Source organism: Notechis scutatus, chromosome 3, assembly GCF_049901735.1.
Source record: "Notechis scutatus isolate UNSWTSFEM ecotype Mainland chromosome 3, rNotScu1.2, whole genome shotgun sequence".
Classification (NCBI taxonomy): domain Eukaryota; kingdom Metazoa; phylum Chordata; class Lepidosauria; order Squamata; family Elapidae; genus Notechis; species Notechis scutatus.
The window spans coordinates 180800986-180826042 of record NC_142011.1 but is presented as its reverse complement, the minus strand read 5'-3'; the positions used below and the strand labels follow the sequence as shown (position 1 = coordinate 180826042).

Sequence of the window (25057 nt, the reverse complement as noted above, 5' to 3'; positions counted from 1 at the left end):
TCCTTACAACAGTCTGAAACTGCTCTGGGAAAATTGGGGAACTGCAAAAGGAATGTGGGTGTAGCTTGTTCAACAATGTTTAAAGCGTGTTGTCTATATTTTGATTAGAATTAGTAAACAGCATTTCCTACAGTCCATTATTCTGAACAACATGTGTGGGGTTTTTTTGCCTCGGCTATTATTCATTAGATTTTAAATAAGAGGATGCAGAGGGAGGAAAGGAACTGTGGAGGCAAATACAGCCTATGGATCCTCCTTTGCTAAGGTCTACATCTTTCATCATGCTAACAGTCACTCCAAACCCCAAAGGCTAAGCCAACTTCAGGCTTTGAATGATCAGTTATGTTACTGCCACACAGAGCCAAAAGTTGTTCTGAGCACTATATTTTCTCCATGCCATGCTAATATGAAATTGAGAAGAGTGAGACCTTTAAAAAAAGTTAACCCAAATCTCACAAAAATCAGGGTTATTTTTATCATTTATATGATATTAAGAAGCAACACCCAAATCAAAAAGGGCCAAATATTTCGTCCCTGCCTACTCTAGCAATGTCATGTCACCAGCCAGTCCTTTATATTCATTAGAGATCACTTTAGAGGGTGGGAAAAGAACATGCCTCCATTCTCAACATCAAGAGAGATGCCACCCTTGCTTTGAAACTTTTCCACACGTTCCTTTGTGCTCCCAACTGCCTCTTCCAAGTGCAGTTAACCTTAGGGGAGAAGAAAAGGTTTTTGATAGAAGCCTTGGAAAATGTGAAGATTCTGACAGGATAAACAGGACCAGCCTAAAGCATTTTGTTGCTGGAGGCAAAGGACAAATGTCACATTCTACTTTCCAGATGGAGAAAACAGATGGAGTGGCCGCTTAATCTTACTTCAGTCATGGCAATGGAAGAAGACTTTCTTCACAGCTAAGGGCAGCAGAGGGGAAATGCCCAGCAGATGGCCTCACCCAAAGGCCATCTGCCACCTAAGACAACGGATTCATATTACCATATGGAAGGAGCACTCCTATAGATAAAAATGACTGGAAAATTCTATCCTTCTATTTTATTCCTCTACCCCAATTCTGTTAGGGTAATGATTTAATAGCTGGCCAGCAGCTGTAATACTGCTGTAAATGCTGATGCAATGAGGATGAGTCAGCAGGAATATTGCCACTTTAAGATTGAGGATGGGTCCACACACTTATTGCCGTTTTAAGAAGCTATATAGGTGGCCATGAGAAGGCGCATTTCTCTTTCCTCGTGTTCTATCTCCATTGTAGTTCTCCATGCAGAGTATTGAAGATTGATTGCTTGCCAGGTATTTGCCTACCATGTTTATGTATCTATATAGCTATCTTGTATATAAACCACTGTTAAAAGAGAAAGCCTCTGTGTGCTATGTTTTGCTCCTGGATTGTCTCGCAATAGTAGTCACGCTGCAAATACTCTGACAAATTCTATAGCCATTTGGCATTTAAAAAGCATTGACAGGAAATCCATCACAGATGTTGTTTTGATCGTGGCATTCATATAGCAGTGGGGAAAGCTGTTGGTCTCATCAACCATTGAAAAAAGAAAAAAAAACACCTCCCAATTCTGACTTATCTTATAATACATAGCATAAAAGTTTGTCTCTTTGTAAGCAGTATGCTTCTCATACTGTATATCAATAAAATGGGGCACTGTCTTCCTCATTGGAGTCAGTTATCTCTTCCAACCCTTTTACCAGCAGAGGTCATAGGAAATACCAATATTTTCAATGAAATGAAGAAATATGTTGGATTTATTTTGTCTCTGTGTTTCTACATTTCCCCCCTTATTTTTATTTGTTTAATTAATTAGTTTACAGTCTTGGACCAAGAGAACAATAAAAGCTTATATAAGTCTAATGACACAAATAGCAGTAGAATGAAAATGGATATAAGAACCCCCCGCAAAAAAAAGTGGGGTAATGGAAACTTTATTGTTGTGAACTGCCCAGAGTTGTGTTTTAAGATGTAGGAACCACAACAATCATTTAAATAAATGAACAAATTTTGCACCACAAATAACTTGTTTCATAAGTAGGTATATGAATTGGTCCAATCTTGTGAAATCCAATGTCTTTTGATTACAATAATGAACATTTTCATAACGTTCATGGAGAGCATAAATAGATTAAATAAGCAATGTAAATTCTATATATTCACATATATAGATAGGCAGATTATAGATTACAAGTTATTTTTTAAAAAAAACTTGTTCACTGTGCTGAAATGATGATTTTATTCAAAATTTATTATCTGCACATATACCTTGAATACTTTGCTTTTCTTTTGGCAGGAAAAAGATAAGAAAAATGATGTTGAAAATGGGAACTTGAAAAAAGAAGAAAACATGGCACAATCAGTCCCCAAGCAACAAAGTGAGTAATATAACCTGAAAAGCTTTTTTTAGAACCTTCATATTATAAGAAACTTGAAGGTTCTAAAAATAAATATATTGCTGTCTTGGATTCCAATTACTACAATTAAGGACTTATTTCTGAAATATTGTAGTACAGTATTTCGATATTATATTCTTAATGTAATATTAAACTACTTTTCTAAAATAACTAGAAAGAAATTTATTCTCTTGATTTTTTTAAAGGATCTAGTATACGAGTTTGTTATCTTTTTTTGAATAGATTAAAATAGAGATTTTTGCACTAAAATAGAGAAGATGATATAATGTGTTGCTATATGGTTTAGATTAAGGATAAGATTAAGGATTAAATTATTTTAATTTAACATCTAAATATTATCTGGATTTTGTCCTGTTAATTAGAACTTAAGCAAGCTGGTTTTTGTTTTGTTATTTTTTGTTAGATTCTACTTATTCATTTGTTTTTTATTTATTTGTTTTTGTCAGGTTTGATTTATTTGAATTACTAAAAAATTTCTGTTTTATTTTCTTTTTTACTTTTTAATCTTTGTTTTTTCCTCTTGGTGTTTTTTCCTTTATTTTCTTTTTTTATGTTTCACCAGAAAGAGTATTTAAATAATAATAATCAAACCAGTAAAAAGTGTGTTATAGAGAGGCAATTGTTGGATGTTTTACCCTTTATAACTACAGAAAGTTAATACTATGTAAGGCTCTGGCTAAAAAATGTATGGAAAACAGAAATAACATCTAATGAAATAATATGGTTGATTAAGGGAAGTTCAGTCCATTTCTGACCTTCATGAATCTGTATAGAAAGATGAAGCATATTGGAGGTGTATTCTATATTACAACAATGCTTGTGCAACAGTTTTTCCACTGCATATCAATCATATTTAATTAGAAGAGCCATGAACCTTTTAGGCACTCAGAAAATAGGGAGGCAGTAGACCACTATAATTACTGATATAAAATATAAAACTACTTAGAAGGAAAGAAGGTTATTATACTAATATTCTTGAGTAGCTCTAAAGCATGAACATGCTTATGCTGTATAGCTACATTGTCCCTGAAATGATCTTCTAGTTAGAAAATTTGTTTTTAAGGCAATTAAAACGAACCCAACTCATACAGAAATGTCACCCATACTAAGCCTATTTTCTGAAAATTACATCACAAATGGTCTTATATAGAAGGCATTACAATGACATAGACATTGAATGTTTGATTGAATGATTTAGGTTTGAAAAACAAGCCTAAAGGTATCAATATTTCTCATGATACGTGCTACTATGTTCCAGTGATCAAGAATGACATTGACACAATCATTGATAAAATAAAGGTGGAACTGCAAAAAAAAAAATGCATTTAGTTCTTACCCTGAACTATTAAAAACAGTTGCTTAAATTTAGGATTCTACTGGTATAATAGAATTCAGGCAGCAAACAGCAAGCACCAGGAATATTGCTGGTCCAGATTTTACCCAGTCTTCAATAAAGTGAATTCACATTCCCCACAGAGCATCCTTGATATTCATTAAAAGATAAAAGGACATGAAAGTGAGAGCATTATAGGCTTGATTAATAACCCTATTTCTTTCTTCTCCTTAAAGGAAAGCCCTTAGTATATAAAAAAAATTCAAAAATGCAGAGAAGTATAAAGAGATATTTATTGCCTCAGTAACACAAATGTTAAACCATAATGGGTTTCATGTTTGTAGCTTTGAAGAATGCACCAATACTGAGTCACAAAACTATTCCATATATGGTTGAATGCCTCAACAATGGGGGGAGGGGTGCCTATTTTGATGGAGTTTTATCTCTAGGCTTTTTTGTTGTTGGAACCTGTAAAGATTGAACGAGTATGAATGAAAATATTAATTAGAAGCCAGAATAACTTCATGTGTATGATAACATCATCAAACAAAGGAGTAATTTGTATCTTTTGTGTAATGAAGTTATGATTCACATGAAGTCATTTATGCCCTCAGAGATATCATGGGCCTGAACGCCTTGTTATTTTCCAATAATATTGTAAATGAAGGTACAACAAAATCTGGCTAGAGACAAAGAATTAGAGAAATTATCCAACAGGCTCAACCTTTAGTCAACTTGATGTGAAACTGGGGGATCAGCTAAAAAGTCAATGGAGTAACAGCTATGGCCTCTTTAAGACTATCACAGAATTTCTAAGTGCAATAAAAATATATTAGTGATACAGCTCTTTCTTGGACTCTTTTACAAAGACAGCCCTTGAGAACACAACTCATTTGATTCAGAGAACAATGAGAGATTAATTAGAAAATCCAACCTGACAACTGAAAACTGAAAATTAGATTTACCCAACCATCTCCATACTGACCTGAATTTTTTCAAGAAAAAAACTGCTGCTGATTATGTAGATGTGAAAATTAAAGCGATAAGTAACAGATACTTTCTGCTTGACATCAGATAATGCACACAGCAATTACAAATTGCAAATTTTGGTGACCTGGCCTCTGTCTTTTCAAAGAAGGGAGAGTAGCCCCTGGTGTCCAATTAAGCTACATCGTGGTCTGCTTACAGAGAGTTCAAAATACCCAGTGGGTCAAGTGAATACAAAAATGTTAGCATCCTGAAAGAAAGTCATATCAACCAAGAAAATCTGTTTTGGGGTCAACTACCCACACAAGAAATTCTAGCTATAACCAATATGTATTCTCTTGGAGGATATTTACAATAAAAATAGTTTTAATCATTCTAACATGGGGAATAGAAGTTGAGAGAGTCATTTGAGGCCAGTTCTGTAGATGGGAATGATGTAAAAGTACATATAGGTTTAGAACAAGGGTCTTCAAACTTGACGAAGTCCCCTGTGCATCATGCCCGGCCACATACATTGGACAGACCAATAGAAGAATAAGCACCCACCTGGATGAACACAAAAATGCAGTCAAAAAGCTGGAACACACTTCCTCACTAGTCCAACACATGGAAGCCACAGGTCATAGCATCAACTTCAATGGCACCAAAACCCTAGCCACCATAGAAAATTCCAGCCACAGAATCATCAGAGAAGCCATAGAGATTGAAAAAAGACCAGAAAGCATGAACAGAAGAGATGATTCCACCAGGCTGTCAATCATTTGGAAGCCTGCACTCACAAACAAAAAATCTCCACACCACAAGCCAGGCAAACACCTGGGCACAAACAGATTCCCCCTGATACCTCCAGCTCAAACACATCCCAACCAGGCACCCAGATGAAACCCAGCTTCCTAACTAATGATAGCCCATTTACCCGAAGCCAAGCTGCACTAAAGACCTCCAATAAAGTAACACAATGCTGCCAGCCAATCAAGATACAAAAAGAGCCAAAAACAGACAGAAGATATTAGAGACACCAATCAAGCAGAACACAGCAAACTCCGAGACCAATAAACACAGACCAAGACTCCCAACCAATCAGGATGAAGAAAAAACCATTCTGGCACAGCAATAGGCTGCCCCAAATTTAAATCTGAAACCACTGTAAAAGTCTGACTCACAGACGGACACAATACAGAAGCCTGATGATGGCAAATGAGATTCTGCTGAAACGTTGCTACAACTTTAAAAGCACAACTATAATGACGTGGGAAAATACCCGAACAAAGCTGAAGGCCATATATATATATATATATATCAGAAAATCACAAGGCAGTCCACAAAGAAAATCTGAAGCAAGGTTAAACTTTGCCCCGTACAAAGTTTCAGGAGAAAACACACCCACTTTTATCCCCTGTGGGGTGTGGCTTAATGACTCAGCTCACTCTCTGACCCTCCCACACCTCCTACATTGCTGCTCACATTTCTCCCTACGACGCTGCTTAGGATCGAGCAAACACTCTTCCTCTTTACTCCCTGTCAGGGGCTGCTCCGATATGCCTTCCTCCTGATTAATCTCAGGCTGTTCCTCTCGGTTGTCTGATGGAACCTGAGGCATTATCAGGGAGGAAGGTCCTGGGGAGGAAGGCATTGCCAGTTCCTCCTCCTCATCTTCCAGGTCCTCTTCCTCTGACAGCATAGGCTCAGGAATCGGGGCCACAACATACATACATACATACATACATACATACATACATATACATATACATATACATATACATATACATATACATATACATATACATATACATACATACATACATACATACATGGTATTCAGCTTTGTTCGGGTATTTTCCCACATCATTATAGTTGTGCTTTTAAAGTTGTAGCAACGTTTCAGCAGAATCTCATCTGCCATCATCAGGCTTCTGTATTGTGTTTGTCTGTGAGTCAGACTTTTACAGTTGTTTCAGTTTTAAATTTGGGGCTAGCCTACTGCTGTGCCAGAATGGTTTTTTCTTCATCCTGATTGGTTGGGAGTCTTGGTCTGTGTTTATTGATCTTGGAGTTTGCTGTGTTCTGCTTGATTGGTGTTTTTAATATCTTCTGTCTGTTTTGTGGCTTTTTTTGTCTTGATTGGCTGGCAACATTGTGTTCCTGTATTGGAGTATATTGGAGGCTTTTAGTGCAGCTAGGCTCCGAGTAAATGGACGGCTATCATTTATTAGGAAGCTAGGTTTCATCTGGGTGCCTGGTTGGGGTGTGTTTGAGCTGGAGGTATCGGGGGGATCTTTTTGTGCCCGGGTGTTTGCCTGGCTTGTGGTGTGGAGGTTTTTTTGTTTGTAAGTGCAGGCTTCCAAATAATTGACAGTCTGGTGGAATCATCTCTTCTATTCATGCTTTCAGGTCTTTTTTCAATCTCTATGGCTTCTCTGATAATTCTGTGGCTGGGGTTTTCTATAGTGGCTAAGGTTTTGGTGCCATTGAAGTTGATGCTATGACCTGTGGCTTTCATGTGTTGGACTAGTGAGGAAGTGTGTTCCAGCTTTTTGACTGCATTTTTGTGTTCATCCAGGCGGGTACTTATTCTTCTATTGGTCTGTCCAATGTATGTGGCGGGCATGATGCACAGGGGACTTCATATATGCCTTGGTTTTCCAGGTCAATTTTATCTTTGGGGTTTCTAAGGATGGCTGCTATTTTTCTGTCTGTTTTGAAGGCAGTCTTGATGTGATGCCTGTGTAGTATCTTACTCATTTTGTCTGTAGTACCTCTTATGTAGGGCAGGACAGCTGTTCCATAGGTCTGCTCATCTTCTAGGTCTTCATTATGTCTCAGTGTGTTTTTGTGGATTAAGCCCTGACTAAAGTACTGACAGCCAACGGCTTCCACAAAAGCAAAATCACCGTCCATAGCAAGTTTGGGAGATTGCTAAATCCATGGGTTTAAGTATCCACTATCCATAGCAGATGGTTTCCCGCTGCATGTTAAGTATAGTATCCTTAATCTTTGGAGTACCTGAAGAAATATATGCTAAGGGAGCTCAGTATTCGTACACATTTTTCTAAATTTCTAGATTTTCAAAGTTGAATTTTGGAAGCAAATGTCAACATGACCATGATATCGCTAACCATGTAAAGTAAAGCTAAGTCACAAAAATTACGTAAATATTATGTATCTTTCAGCAAATATTGTTCTTTTCATGACAAAACCCAAGTAAAATGAAATCATTACTTTTATTCATGAGGTAGTGTGTCAGAAGTATAGTTAGCATTTTTTAAAGGTTGTAGTAGTTCCTGTTTTGACTTCCGCTGTCTTAAGATCACCTGTAAAGGACTTCCACCCACTGCTTTTAGAGTTACTCTAGTAATGGATATCCCCCAAATGTACTTCTCTGGCCAATGTTTTCAAAAATGTTATTATTCTTTTTAAAGGTTTTGGCTTTTTTCCCACTGCTATATTACAATGGGATTGTTGTGGTTCATCGGCAGCAATCAGGTGGACATTCCCAAGAAGCCTGTGCTGGGTGTGAGTGAGAGGAGGATGATTCATGGAAGAGCAGCACAGGCAACTCGGGAGTAAGAATGCGAATTAATGGGCCCTCCCTCTAGGGAATATAAGTCTGGTTTCAAATGGCTTTTGCCTTTGCAAAAGGCAAAAGTTCAAAGGAGTTAGTGTGATGATTACAGATTCTGATTTATTGGATTAATTGGCTGGAAGCCATCTGTTATCTACAAAGAGGGTTATTTGTGGAATAAAGCCGTGAACGTTTCAGTTTTGAAGTTTATCTGTGTTTGCTTTTGGAAACTTCGGCTGGGACAGAACAGGGATTTAGTTTTAAGCCACTGTACCAACAAATGAAAGCTAGGCAGGGGTGCGATTCCACCGGTATAACAACTGGTTTGGTGATCGCATGCTGCACATGCGCACTTTTCACGCATGCTCCACATTTAAAAAAGCTCCGATACTTACCTTCTATTGCAGTCCCTGTGAATAAAACAGCTGAGGCAAACCACTCTGCCACGTGAATCGGCTGTGCTCTAACAAAAGGAAATAAAGCTCAGGAAAAAGCAGGGGCGGGAGGCAGGCTCACATGCCCGTCACAGCAAACTGCCAGCTGATCCTCGGAGCAATGTGTTCGCACAAACTGGTCAGCACCAGTAGAATCCCATCCCTGAAGCTAGGTGATAGCAGAAAACCATGAGAGAACACTTTATACATATACACAAACTGATTACCCTTTTCACTTCATTCATTACTACATAAATATTTGTTGAAAGTTTAAGATTATACTAGGGTCTATGCTCAGTCTAGTCTTCAAAGTCCAATTTTCCTGAGAATAGTTAATACTGTCCAGAAATCAGTCTACAGTAAGTGATTCACAATTCTTTGTAAAACCTGACAGACAGTATACACATCTTAGTAAGTGGTCTCTCTGTGGTTTCTGATTTCATTCAGGAGATGCCAGTATCTCTCAGGGCATGGATCTTCGAAGATATTGTGCTATTAAGAGACATAACCTAAGTTTGCATTCCTTTTCAAAACTGACAGATATTTTTTGTAATGGATATCTTCTCATAAGGAAAGTTGCCCGAAAGTTGTTTTGTTTTCTTTTGTTTTGTTTGAAAAGTGAGAGGTTACAGTTTTTAATGATCATAAAGATATGTTGAATGTGAATTCTTCTCTGGAAAAAGTTGACAAAAAGTATATGACTGAAAGTACTTTCTTTGGAAGTTGCTGGGGTCAATCTAAATGAGGATAAATCTGTGAAGTCCTTTGTGCTCTCTGAGCTTCAGCACAGATGTCACCTAGTCTGATAACAAAATGTCTGCAGGAAAACAATCAAGCTCAGAGAACCCCAAGGATTCCACAATTCAGCCCTTAGCTCCATATATTCTTATATTGGAGGATAAATCTATTTTAGACATTTTTGCTAGGAATGGCAATTAACAATGAATGGGATATAGCAGCCAGACAAACACAATCAGTTATATTTTTATTCTATTTAGAATAAAAGGAAGAGAGAAAGAATTTTTCTTTGAAATAAAACTTACAATTTCAGAAAGTTTACTAATAACTGAACAATATTTATCTGGCCAGATGAAAAACTCAAGATTAGCTGTTGTTGAAATACTGTACATCAGGGGTGTCAAACTCGATTTCATTGAGGGCCTCCTCAGGGTTGTGTTTGATCTCAGATCCAGGGTGGGTGTGGCCAGGGTGGGTGTGGGTGTGTCGCTCATGTTGGTTTCCTGCAACCCTCTGCCAGAAAAAACGGAACTTGGGAGGGAGGGTCCCTCCTGAGCACCATTTTTGCTGGCAAAGGCACTGTGGGCTAGTCCTTCACTGTTTCCAGGGCGGTCCTGCAGGTCAGATCTAAGCACCCTGTGGGCTGGATCTGGCCCACAGGCCTTGAGTTTGACACACCTGGTGTACATGATTTCTGTCTAAACAGTTAATTATCATTACACTGACTATCCCCAATAGTGTATATGTACACACACAGCAGGTAGCAACCTATCTTAGTTGATCTTGAACTGTTTTTCTAAGATAGTTTAGCTTTTTAAGTTAAATTGCAAAATCAGAAGTTTAAGTCATAGAAGGCAACATATAGAATTCTCAGATTTTGGTTCTAGTATTGCTGTTTGGTAATAATATAGAACAAGTATGTTCCATTCTTCCAGGGTTACTTCTATATAGTTGAAAACAGTGTTGATGTCTTAATTACTGTATTTTCTTGTTCATGCTAAATGGTCCAGTTCTTTCAGTTGTTCTTTAACCACATTTAGATAGTTTCAGATCTTACTGATTAATAGTAATTAAGTTATTGATTAATAGTAATTCTACATCCCTTCAACTAGGCACATAACAGTAACACTTCCTTGCTCCCTGCCTATTGATTTTCCATGTTTCTAGTTGCTTTTAAATTATTTCAGAGGAGAAAAGGGAGGAAGAGGAGAAGGGAAGCCTCCTCTGCTTTGTTTTGTAGAATTTGGACCATAGTCCTGAACTACAGCACTACTCTTACCACCTGGGTCTATGGCCCCTGGCTGTTTAGAGATAAACTTTTTAAATGCCTGTAATCTTAGTGAAGCCAATGATGACTTTTTATGATCTAAAAACTATGCTGCTCTAAATGAATTTTAAGATTTTATGTGATTAGTTATTTTTTATTTCAGCAGCCATATTGTACTGCTGGTTCACAATCTGTTTATGATTAAAACATATGGCAAGTTGTAATATCAGGAGGCAGGTGTCCAGTCTCATAGCAAACAAATATATTCAATATATATTCATTATAAATAATTCAGCTGAAAAATATATACTCTGGTTAACTGTGGGTAGTGGGCAGAAGAATATACTTACATACCTGAAATTTATAACCAAAATTTCATTTGGATTATTTTTGGAGCAAACATTAAAAATGCATGAATGACTATAAAAATATACCAGAAGTTCACCTCAAATATTTGTATGTTATATTACTAACGCATATACTTTGTCTCCTGATAATATGAACTAATTATGGAATTTAAAGAATTTAAAGTATCCATAATTATCAACGGTCTTTTAAAAGCAATTCATCTGATTCTATCTACACATCTTCATTTACAAGGGAAAAACAGAGTAAAACATCTATCAATATGTTTCATTACTGCAAGTGATAAGAGCTTTAGAAGTGATTTTTAGAAAACATTAGAAGTGATTACTTAACATTAAATGCCACCATTATTCTCAATAAAGCGTTTTAAAAAAAATATATATAAAGTTCCTCATGCGTGGGCTTCGATCACTATAATTCTTGACAGTGATTATGTGGTTGGAGAGTTACTTGAAATCCACTCAAAATACTCAGGTTGGAAAACACTGAGTTAAGTAAACAATATTATGAAGATTTTGATTTAATAGCAGAGACAGCTACTTTATTGTAGTGGATTGCTTCAGGCTATAAACTAGAAGATCTTGAATTCTAGTCCAACCTTAGGCAGGAAGCCAGCTGAATCACCTAGAGCAGGGGTCCCCAACCACCGGGCCCTGGACTGGTACCGGTCCGTGGAACATTTTCTACCGGGCCGCCGGTTTGCTTGGCGTCGCCATCTTGTTTCGATGAGAAAGTGCTTCCGGGTGAGCTTTTCCGGTTGGAAAGCGGTGTTTGGATCCTGAAGGAATCCTCGTGCCTTAGTTTCATCGAGGGGGGGGGCAGCTTCGAACGAAACTAAGGCGCGAGGATTCTTTCAGCACCCAAGGCAAGGTGAGCCGAGCGACCATCCCAAAGCCATCCCAAAGCCCATCGACAAAGGTACAAAGGAGGAGTTGAAGGTGGCGGGGAGAAGCGGGGGATGGCTGGCTGGCTGGTCACTCGGCTTGCCTTGCCTTGTCATGTGTGCTGATGCCGGTACCGGGCCGCGGATCATTTTGTGATGCCGGTACCGGGCCGTGGCACAAAAAAGGTTGGGGACCACTGACCTAGAGGCAGTCACTTTCTCTAGGAAGGAGACAATGGCAAACCACTTCCAAAAAATTTTCAGGAAAACTGCAGAGAGTTATTCAAAACAAACAAACAAACAAATAATTAAAAGTAGCAATAATAATGGTGGTGTGTTTTTGTAACAATATTTGCTTTGTATTATGTTTTTATGGTTTATTTTATTGTGAGTTGCTCAGAATCAGTTTGGAGTCAATCAGCAACTGCAATGAATTAAATAAACAAAACTCATAGCAACTTCTGTTACAGAACTTTTATCTCTTTTCCCCCCAAAGGAACCAAAACAGCACTTTACGCTCATAGCATATATAAAATGTTTGCATCTATGTTAACAAATGCTCAGTTTTACTGTTCATATTTTAAAGGTGTGACATTCCTTTTTACATTAAAAAAGTGCTTTTTTTTTTTCAAATAAATTTTCCGAGAATCAAGACAAGAGAATTTCATACAATGGATGTTGGTACCTGCAATGAGTCTGAAATGCAAAACTTGCCTGCTTAGAATTTCCCTTTTGCTGCTCTAGCACAGAGAACAGCTGAAGCTTTTGTATTGGATGGAATGTGAAGGGAAGATAAAGACGGACTTTAATTATGTAAAGTACTTTTCCTGATTCTCCCCCTCTCAACGTGATTTCAGAAATAGGCTCTTAATTAAGACAACTATACCAGTGGGCCTTGTCATCTCAGAGGATGAGAAGAAAGTGATTTAGAGTCTTAGAACATGTCACGTGCAAATGATGGGATTTAGAAAGAAGCAGCCTAAAGAAAGTGGTCAGTTCCGCTTAGGCTGAATGAAATGGCTGCTTCAGGTGGAATATTGGGGATTTTGTGCTCTCTGAACTTGGTTTTTTTCTTGCAGACGTTTCATTTATCCATCAGTGGAACATTGATAATGTTACCTAGTTGGGTAATGAAACATCTGCAAGAAGCTAACCAAGTTTGGGAGCACCAGGTCCTCTCATTTCAAACTTGAGTTACAAATATCCTCCTTTATTAATATTAGGGATGCCATCATAGTAAGCAAATTGCAACTTCTATAAATTGTATTTTTACAACATAGAATATCTATGTCAGGGACCACAGTAACTTGGCTGACTTTGAGTGATAGTCACCTTGACTTGAAGGGCATTGCCAGTGTTTCTCTGCCTCAAAAATCAACTTCTTTTGATTAAAAAAAAAAGTCAAATAAGGGGGAAAGGGATTACTGTAATGATAAGGAGGGAAGAAGGATATTGAATTTATTTGTGATTTCTGTAAAGAAAGGGGAGGTCACTTCTTTAACTTCTTTCTTAAACTGTATTCTTTTCTGTACATTTTTTCTTTTTCTTTTTTCTTGATATATTTTAGTTATAATTATTAAATAATAATAATAATAATAATAATAACAACAACAACAACTATAATTTTTTTAAAAAGAATTCTCATCTCTTGGATTGGTATGTAGTGAAGAACAGAACAGAACAGAACAGAACTGAACTGAACTGAACTGAATTGAATTGAATTGAATTGAATTGAATTCTTTATTGGCCAAGTGTGATTGGACACACAAGGAATTTGTCTTGGTGCAAATGCTCTCAGTGTACATAAAAGAAAAGATACATTCGTCAACAGTTAAGCATCATCAGGTACAAAATTAGTAATAGTCATAAGGTACAATAAGCAATCAAATCATACTAGGAAACAGTCAATATAAATCATAAGGATACAAGTGACAAAGTTACAGTCATACAGTCACAAATTGGAGGGGATGAGTGATAAGGAGTGATAAGAAGAGTAATAGTAATAGTAATGAAGACTTTGTAAATAGTTGGATGATGTTGAGGGAATTATTTGTTTAGCAGAGGGATGGCATTTGGGGAAAAACTGTCCTTGTGTCTACTTGTTCTGGTGTGCAGTACTCTATAGCATCATCTTGAGGGTAGGAGTTGAAACAGTTTAGGTCCAGGTTGTGAGGGGTCTGTAAATATTTTCACAGCCTTCTTTTTGACTATATCAAAGAAACAGCCTCTAGCCTTCTGAGGTCTCCAAGTCAAGAAAAGAACAGGAGAGATAGTATTAAATTCCAAAATAAACTTTGTCCTAGCCTCCTTTTTTTTTTTAAAGATACCAAAAACGAAAGTACTTAAAAACTTGATTGTAAAATCTGTAGCCTCTAGTAGCACTTATAAGAAAACCTACTTTTTTGCATGTTTCCTGTCTGGACTGGGGAAACAAAAGATTATTCCAAAGCCGCATTCAGTCACTGTAAAATTGCCAATTTCCAAAAACCCCTAAGAGACACATTATTCAAATAAAACCTGTGAGTTGTGAGAGGCTTATCAAATTGTTTTTAGAACAGGTAGGACAATAGATACTCAACAATCTTCAGCGCCTCTCAGTCTCTGGAATTCAAAGGCATAAAGCAATATGGACATATGATTTGACAGAACTGCAGCATAGCTTCCTTTTAAAAGAAAAATCTAACCTATTATTTGTTTCAAACCAAACGTTTGTTTGGACTGGACACCACCTCAAATAACTCAGTATGAATAACAGGAATAAACATAGGATTAATTAAGTCCTATGAATCTAAAAGTCTTATTTTATGGCTTGACTGTTTCTTATAATCCCAGGCAAATTAAAAACCACAGTTTACAATGAAGGGTGCAGATTTATGCATTAAGAATACACTGCCAAGACATTTTCCTATAATCATTTTGCTTTGATTAAGGTTATACTGTATCTCCTTTTTGCAGTGCAACACACTGATGACAGTAACTTATGTTTCATAGCAGTACAGATGAAATACCAACTAAGAAGAACTAGAAAAATTAATCATTGCAGAATAGCTAAATGTCATTTAAAGGACATTTTCTCAATAATTCAGTTAAATGCTCTCTTCCTCAAATTTGCATTTTACACCTACATTAACATCTGCATTGTTTAAAGCTACTATACAAATAATGAGTTGAAAGAACAAATATATAATAACAAGCAAATACAAATCACAGATAAAGGATAGAGAAAGAGACAATACTAAAAAAAATTAGGCATGTATGTAATGTCTATGGGGATTTTCAGTCATCCAGTTCATGGTTGCCCCAAAGCAGGGGTAGGATGCTACCGGTTCAGCCCGGTTCTATAGAACCTGTAGCTGCAAAGAGCAGCTGACAACGAACCAGTTCAGTGTTTAGCCCACCCGCCTGTCCAGGCTCTAGGCTGTCCTTTATTCGCTGTTTTTCCCTCCTCAGCTGCTTTGCGCGGCACAGCTGAGGTTGAAAAAGCAGGAAACAAGAGGATTTTCAAATGTTGCGCACCCAAGCGCAGCGCTTGTCAACTGTCCAGGCAACACAGCTGATGATTTCTTGCAATCACTGCACACACAATTGTCCCAGTTCGGAGAACCAGCAAATCGCTCCACTGGCTGGCCCTGCCCCTCCCTGCCCACTCACTCCTTACTTGGCATGCGAGCCATCCAACTTGCCCGGTTTGATAAGTTGCTATTTTTTCTTTTTTTTTCCCCACCCACCAGCTGTTCTGCTCTGCCAGGAGATTTAGATTAGCTAGAAAGCAGGAAATCCTTGATTTTCTTGCTTTTTAGCTAATCTAAAAGCAAAGCCGATTCTTCCTTAGGACTGAAGCTTTTCAGTGCAGACTCAGGTAGCCGACTGCAGATAGATAGATCTCTAAGTTAACCTGTGATTCTGTGAGCAACTCAATCTGCCTGCCTCCATTGCCTGCTGTGGGGTAAAAGTTGCTCTTTTTTAAAATAAAAAATTCAATATTTACATACATGGTGTGTTGTGAGTTAATTTTGTGAGTTTGCTTGCAAGCAAATTTTATGTGACAGACTCAGGTAGCCGATTGCAGATAGATAGATATCTAAGTTAAACTGTGATTCTGTGAGCAATTCAATCTGCCTGCCTGCTTTGCCTGCTTTTGGGTAAAAGTTGCTCTTTTTTTATAAAAAAAATTCATATTTACATACATGGTGTGTTGTGAGTTAATTTTGTGAGTTTGCTTGCAAGCAAATTTTATCTGCCAATTGCAGATAGATAGATCTCTAAGTGAATCTGTGATTCTGTGAGCAACTCAATCTCCCTGCCTGCTTTGCCTGCTTTTGGGTAAAAGTTGCTCTCTTTTGATAAAAAATCAATATTTACACAAATATTTATAATATTTACATACAAGCCATGCCCACCCAGTCACATGACCACCAAGCCACACCCACAAATTAGGCCACACCCACAGAAACGGTTGTTAAGAAATTTGAATCCCACCCCAAAAGTGCTTTTTCAAGAGGCAACTGGAGTTTCTGGATTTTGGTTTTTGTTTTTTTGGAAGATGTTTCGCTTCTCATCCAAGAAGCTTCTGAAGCTTCTTGGAGGAGAAGTGAAATGTCTTTAAAAAAACAAAGTCCAGTCGTGTCCTGAAAAAGCATTTTTGGAAGTATATGTGATCTTAAGGAGAAACATAAACATTTTAAATATTGTGAATTCTATTCAGACTAACATTTGTACCAAGAAAAATAACTCTTAGAAAAAAATATTGTTAAGATAGCTAATAAATGCTGATGACATTTGAATAATGTTTTCTTCACTTCAGAGCATTTCAAAATCAATATTATATTAATTGTTCAATGAGAGCAATTTCCCACTGATTTAAAAATCAGTAATCCGGTAAAAGATTTTATTTTCCAATGTTTGCACTGTCCACTGAACAAGAACTGAGTCAGATTCTTTCATTTCATCTGGTCTTCATGGAATAAGGACAATAAATCAACAACAGTATTTATTGGGAAAACTTGTCAGTGAGTGTTATGGTTTCTTCCAAAAATAAATATATTGTTATTAAACTAGGAAATATAGGTGGGATAAGAGTAGTAAACTTAGTAGTAGGAGAAAATGAAATATTGAAATGTTTTGCAATGTACACACACACACTGCACAGGCATACTCCTAAAATATGCTTTTAAAAATCTACTATGTTATTTTGAAGGCTTATTTGAAGAGATTTCCTCATTCATTTGTTGCTTGGGAAGCTTCAACCATTTAAATACATATATAGGTTTAGGTTTACACCTAATCTTCATTGTCGGATTAAAGTAGTCATTTTAGTTTTTTTTGAAAATGTGCTCTTACGGGCTATTTTGATATTGATATTGTTTATACATTTTCTAAGTTGATCGGTGTTGGGGATTCCAACTACTTTGAAAAATGCAGAATTCCCCTTCCTTTTATTTAATACTAGAGAGGTGTAGAATGCAATACAGGTAGTCCTTGACTTACAATGGTTGATTTAATGGCCATTCAAAGTTACAATGGCACTGAATAAAGTGACTTATGACCATTTTTCACAGTTACAACCTTGATCATGTGATCAAAATTCCAATGCTTGGCAACTGGTTCCTATTTATGACCATTGCTATGTCCCAAGGTCATGTGATCGCCTTTTTGCAACCTTTTGACAAGCAAAGTCAATAGGGAAGCCTGATTTACTAAACAAGCAGACTAATAACTTATCAGCTGCAGTGATTCACTTAACAACTGTGGCAAGAAGGGTCGTAAAATGGGGCCAAACCCACTTAACAAATGTCTCAACAACTCTGCACTGAAGAAGCTCCTTGGATAAGAACCTCCATAGATATTTATGGATCAACTGATTAACCACTAGATGGCAGCAAAGAATTGAATTCTTATGCCTCTTAGCTACCATCTAGTGCAGGAGTCTCCAACCTTGGCAACTTTAAGATTTGTGCACTTCAGGTCCCAGAATTCCTCAGCCAGCAAAGCTTGCAAGCAAAGCTGGCTGAGGAATTCTGGGAGTTGAAGTCCACAAATCTTAAAGTTGCCACGGTTGGAGACCCCTGATCTAATGATCATTCAGATTGTGCAGCTGTTAAATAAGTGATGTTGATGAGTTGGATTTGGGGAAAGAATCCAGCCATGGGGATAAATATTGAAGCTGCAAACTCACTTTCAGAACATAATATAAAAAAAGGAAATAGTGTACTGACATTCCTGGGAGCCATGGTCATCAGGAAAAGAATTTGTCCAGACAAGCTACTGAAGTACAAGAGACATGTCGTTTTGAATACATTTTCAATTATAAGTATTAAGACTAGTCTAATTTAGGGCTTCACACTCTCTGACAGATTTTACCAACTCATTTATAAAAGCATATAAATTGTGAAAATCAGGATTCCTGATCTCCTTTGGAGGAAAAAGAAGACTGACAGGTAGGAGAACAGCTCAAAGAATGATCCATAAGGACCAAAGGAATCAATCTGAACCATCAGATTGAGGATAAAGAATTTGTTATTTCAGGCTGCACATCAATAAACCTGACACAAAGAGAGAGATTCCTCCTATTCCCATTGATAATCTCTATTTTTTTTTTAAATGCAGTTCCTCTTTTGAAATGTTTATTATACATTAACTGTGAATGCCATTACCAACTTGGTCTATATCTTCCTGGGAATTTCTCTTCTCACTTTCAAGATTAATGTTTTTTTAAACACTGCTTAGTATTCAAGATCCTTTCTGAAATATGTAAGGTTCTCATTTCTTGGATTTCTCAGCTCCATGGGACTTGCCAATCTTTGAGTATAAAGCTTAAGGAACAAATAGCAATTCTTCCCTCCATATGTCTCAAGGATTACAGATACTTCTATCTGGGCATCGACCATGCGGAAAAAAGAAAGTTATTGTGAGTTGATTTAGCAGTCTCTTAATAACACTCCATACTACCTTCCTTTATCATGTTCTTAGTTTCTATCATTTTTCAGCAGAGGATCTTGTTCCAAGGACTTGACCTGGAACAATTCTTTGACCAGCTGTCTGAAGTGTTGTTGTTTTTGGATTTGATGAAACTTCTCTGTCACCTTCAGGAAAACTCCACAACAATAATCTGTCATTACCCCTTAAAATATCCTTCTTTCTTTTTTGCTTATTTAGGTTCTGTCCTAAAGCTGTAGGCTCAATTGCTCAATTGCTAAGTACAAAACAGATAGTTTATCTTTTATAATCCTGTACTCCCAATTTTAAACATACACTAGAAATGGCAGAGGATGATGGAAAGTGTATTCCAACATATCAGGAGCTCCCTAGATTGAAAAACTCTAGAAGAGACAGGCAACAAACATTTAGTATCTACAGTACCTAATGCTGATTTTTGTGTGTTTAAGTTATTCTTCTAGCTATATTTTCTCTGTTGCTATTGTTCTTTGGTTTTTAAGAATTAATATTCTGAACATGCTTGCATAACAATATTATAATTATTTAATTGTAGATGAAGCAAAAACTTCAGAACCAGGACCTGAGCCTTCTAAAGCTAAACAACCAATGGAATCGAAAGAACCAACCCAGAAGGAGGAGGCGCAGCCAAATATGGGGAAGGAAGAGGCTGTAGTGTGAGTAGCAAAAATGCTGGCACTTCATTCATATTAAATTTCCTTACCTAAGCAGAGAAATAGAATGATCAAAAGGAAAAAAACATAATCAGCATGGAAGCCTCTTCCAATCTCCTGCTGACTTGATTGCAGCTGACCAAGCATGACAGTCGATGGAGAGAGTACTCCACCAAGCCTATAGAGGGCTAGAATGAGATTGGTATGCTGAACCTCCGTGCAGCAGGGTAGCAACTCTGGAAATATCACAACTTTACCAAATGTCAATCTTATGGGAGTTATGAGTCCCAGATTTTAGATGCATTCTATAAGTTAGTTAACCCATTTGAAGTACTTTGGTTCAAAAATTGTTGCCCTGTGATTCACCCAGTTAAATGTTACAGACACAGGAGTTTTAGTAGTATATAGATAGTGCATACCAGAGGTGTCAAACTCACATCATCACAGCGGTGTTCATGTGACGTATTGCAACATTTCCCCCTTCTCTAAAACGGGTGTGGGCGTGGCCAGCACGTGATACATCTGGCCTGCGGGCTGCAAATTTGACAGCCCTGGTATATACTACCTATATATACTATCTGGTGTCTCTCTGTGTGTGTATGTGTGTACGTATATGTATATGTGTGTATGTGTGTACGTATATACGTATATGTCAGTGGTGGGATTCAAATTTTTTTACTACCGGTTCTGTGGGCGTGGCTTGATAGGTGTGACGTGGTTGGTGGGTGTGGCTTGGTGGACATGGCAGGGGAAGGATACTGCAAAATCTCCATTCCTTCCCAATCCCACTAACCTGCTTTCCAGCTCTGTTCTCCTATGTAGGGCAACAAAAGAAGACCCAGCTGATCAGCTGGGACTCAGGAGGCAGAGAACAGATGGGAGCGGGGCCAGTCAGAGGCGGTATTTGCCAGTTCTCCAAACTACTCAAAATTTCCGCTATTGGTTCTCCAGAACTGGTCAGAACCTGCTGAATACCACCTCTGGTATATATGTACAGGTAGCCCTCAACTTACAACAGTTCATTTAGTGACCGTTCAAAGCGCTGAAAAAAATGACTTATGTCTGTTTTTAATAGTTATGACCTTTGCAGCATCCCCATAGTCACGTGATCAAAATTAGGAAGCTTGGCAACTGACTCATAGTTATGACGGTTGCAGTGTCCCAGGGTCATGTGGTCCCCTTTTGCAACCTCCTGACAAGCAAAATCAATGGGCAAGCCAGACTTACTTAACAACTGCTATAGTTCTCTTAACAACTATTACAAGAGAGGTCGTAAAGTGAGGCAAAACTCACTCAACAAATGTCTCACTTAACAACAGAAATTTTGGGCTCCATTATGGTTGTAAGTTGAGAACTACCTGTATATGTATATGTACACTAACTGGTGTTACTAGGGCTATAGTAACAGGTACTCAAATATATACCAGTTCTCAACCTCTGCTTGTGATGCATCACTTTATATAAAGTCCAAAGAAAATACTGCCTTTTTTTCATCATTATCATCCTAGGATAGGAAAAAAATCAATGTGTTGTCTCGTCAAATGACTCACTCAACTTGTGATAGACAGGATGATCACCTCAGAATAGCCTTGCACTCCATTAGTGAGGAAAAAATCACCCCCTTTTGGCTTCTATCTCAATACTTTCTTGCTTTAAATACACAAAAATACATTCTGTTAGGCATTGGCAAATAGCAGAGGACATAGCTGCAATTTGCTTGATCACATCTGTCAAGTATCAAAGTGGTTTGGCATATGTGAAAGGCCTGTGTACTGGAAAAAAATGTTGATTGAGCAAATGAATGTCTTTTAATGTCAATTTCCTAATAATTTAAATTAAGATTCACTCTGAGTCAGGCTTGTCTAGCTACCTATTTTTTTCCTTCTATCCTCTAAAAACAGTACAATCATATTCCTATTAATAGCTTTTCAGGATAGCTATATTTTGTCACTGGCAGTTTTTGAGAGATGCATAGATGAATTTTCTTGAAGAGCAAGATTAGCAGATCATTTTGTCAGATCATGTTGTCAGTTTATATTAACAAGAATCAAATCTCAGGAAATTAATCCAAAAAGGCACCTCTACTAGCACAAAAACAATTCTGACATACATCAAGAGATTGTACGATGATAATAGTATATATAACACAGTCATTGGAGATAGAAATTGTGCAATATATTTAGGGTGTGAATTACACAGAAACAAATAATGTATATGATGTAATTTTAATAAAAGAAGTAAACTCTATTATATTCATTTACTTATTTTCTAATTTAATTTAGAAACAAATTAATAATGCATTCACTTACGGTCACTCTTCATAGTATAGAAAGAGTGGGAAAAACAAAACAGTCATGAGAACATTAATAGATGACAATATTAATCTATAAAATTCAGATCAGATATTCTGATTCAATTGTTACTGGTTCAGGCTTATGCACATTGTGGATCTTCCAGCGCTGTATTTACAGATTGTAAATATAACAGGGGAAAATTTAAAGAATATCCACATTTCTACCGTGAGATTTCCTTTTGATGCATGCAGAAAGGTTGTGACCTTTTGAAAGGCTTCTAGTATAATCAATAAGTAAGAAAGAAATGTAAACAAGCATTAAAGAATAGAAAAATGAGCCTTGGTAGTGCAGTGGTTAGAGTGCAGTACTGCAGGCCACTTCTGCTGCCTGCGATTTGGCAGTTCAAATCCCACCAGGCTCAAGGTTGACTTAGCTTTCCATCCTTCCGAGGCGGGTAAAATGAGGGCCCAGATTGTTGGAGGCAATATGCTGACTCTGTAAAACTGCTTAGGGAGAGCTTCAAGCACTATAAAGCGGTATATAAGTCTAAGTGCTATTGCTATTGCTATATTTTACTCTCTCAGAACTAAAAAAAAGTCACTGAATGAAAACTTGGTGATATAAAATCCAGGGCTAATAAAAATATTTCTACATGAAGCAAATAATTACACTATGTTGCATACAGCAATGTGAAAATCATCAAAACGGATTGCTTCAAAAATACAGAATGTACATGAACACCATTCTGTACATCACGGGTGTCAAACTCACAGCATCACCTTTGCCATCACATGACCTTTTACATTTTTCCCATTTGTGGAACTGGCGTGGGTGTGGCCTGTACCAGTGGTGGGATTCAAAAAATTTTACTACCAATTCTGTGGGCGTGGTGTGGCTTGGTGGGCGTAGCAGGGGAAGGATACTGTAAAATCCCATTCCCTCCCCACCCCACTAACCTGCTTTCCAGGTCTGTTCTCCTGTGCAGGGCAACAAAAGAAGACCCAGCCAATCAACAGGGACTCAGGAGGCAGAAAATAGATGGGGGCGGGGCCAGTCAGAGGTGGTATTTGCCGGTTCTCCAAACTACTCAAAATTTCTGCTACCGGTTCCCCAGAACTGGTCAGAACCTGCTGAATACCATCTCTGACCTGCGTGTGATACATCCAGCCCATAGGCCACCAGTTTGACACCCCTGCTATATATTAACACCAACTAGCTGTCTGAATACAGGAGGAAAACTTAATCTCACAATACATGGACAGTTTCAGCTACGAAACTATTCACATCATAGACAAAGACAAACCCCAAAATACTAAAGAATTCCTGGAAGTTTGGCATTCAGACAAATCAACCATCAATAGACATGTGGACATAAACCACATCCATACGCCATTCAAAAAAGGAAATAAAAAACCTAGAAAGGAAACCAATATACTGTAGCATATCAACAGCCCATATTCTGATAAGCAGGGATCAGTACGAGACAAGCAATCAGGCAGAAAATAATATTTTAATCAAGGAATCACCAAGGAGAAAACTACATACCTATCAAAACCGGCAGGATAAGCATTAAATAGGCAACAAACTCACACTTGTTCACACTGATGATATTACCTAGCTAATGAAATTTATGCAAGCAAACAACCAAGAACTCCATAGTGACTATACAATTTCATAGAAATAAAATGGGCAGTTATTCCTGCCCCAGGGAGGAAAGTGGATAAGTAATCATTATGTCTACGCATTCTCTGGTACTGGAAATGTTTCCAACTATCAGTTTGGGGCAGTGGTGGTGTTCAATTTTTTTTACTACTGGTTCTGTGGGCATGGCTTGGTGGGCATGGTGTGGCTTGGTGGGTGTAGCGTGGCTTGGTGGGCGTGGCTTGGTGGGCGTGGCAGGGGAAGGATACTGTAAAATCCCCATTCCCTCCCCACTCCAGGGGAATGATATTGTAAAATCTCCATTCCCTCCCCACCCCACTAACCTGCTTTCCAGTTCTATTCTCCTGTGCAGGGCAACAAAAGAAGACCCAGCCAATCAGTTCGGATTCGGGAGGCAGAGAATAGATGGGGGCGGGGCCAGTCAGAGGTGATATTTGCCGGTTCTCTGAACTACTCAAAATTTCCGCTACCGGTTCTCCAAAACCTGCTGAATACTCTCTTTGCTTTGGGAGGAAAGTCTCATGTAGTGGATAAGATGAAAAAGCAACCATGAGCAGCCACTTGCTGGAAGCAACCTGTAGTACAATAGAGGGTAGGTGATGTTATTTGCAGGAAATTGACAATTGCTACATTCAGTCTGGTACTAACTTCTTTATTTATTAATTTGCAATTCCCCCCTCTCTTTGCTGATTAAGCAGAGTGCCTGCAGAAATAATATAACACATAAAGCATACCACTAAAATCATTATTCAGGAAAACAATTCTGTTTCATAAATGAGTTCTTGTGATGCTAACATTAAACTACTGATGTGGAATAATGGTTTGAATCATTTGTCTTCATTATTTTCTACTGTATTTATTTTTGTAAGTGTGGATGATTACTTGTTCATTTGGTCCCTTGCAAGACATAGATCACCTTGAGCTCCTGAAGGGAAGGGGATATTAATCTAATCACATAATAGCTCAAGGAACATGAAGGAAATGCCTTCTCTATAATAAATTATACTTATATTGCAACTGGGGGCATTAGCTTTGGGGCAGACTACCAAAAAAATATTGAAATCTGTAGAAGAAAATATCTGCATCTGCTTCCAAATTCATAAACCTTAAAACATGGGAGAAGAAACTCAAGACATTGTTGAGATTACTCCACCTACTACCTCAGCCAGGAACAGGTTGAAAGGCTCGTACTGGCTATTTAGTCGCAGGTTTAGATTGTTAGAAGAATTTCTTAGTCTGTTTCCTGAGTTCCAAATAATCACAAGAGGCAGATGTTAGAAGTAGAATAGTAGCCTACAACATTAGATATGTTCTACCAGAGCTATATATTATGACAAGTGGGCTTTGATGTTTAGATATGCAGATTGAGGTTCCTGCCCTAGGCTTTGACTGCGAGGTGTATGTTTAGATGTGTTAGGGTTGTTGCCCTGAGGATGTGTTAAGCTCGGGAAGGAAGAACTTCCTTAGGTGTGAATTATTATGAGACTCTGG

General features: G+C 37.7%; 1 protein-coding gene across 1 annotated transcript in view; it reads left to right on the top strand.

Moving 5' to 3' along the window:
• CNGB3 (cyclic nucleotide gated channel subunit beta 3) overlaps positions 1 to 25057 on the top strand; it is an 81115-nt gene that overhangs the window by 2680 nt on the left and 53378 nt on the right. Inside the window, exons 2-3 of the mRNA XM_087961975.1 lie at positions 2313 to 2394; positions 19493 to 19613. Of these exons, the coding sequence (XP_087818101.1) occupies positions 2313 to 2394; positions 19493 to 19613 (203 nt within the window). The remainder of the gene's footprint in view (positions 1 to 2312; positions 2395 to 19492; positions 19614 to 25057) is intronic.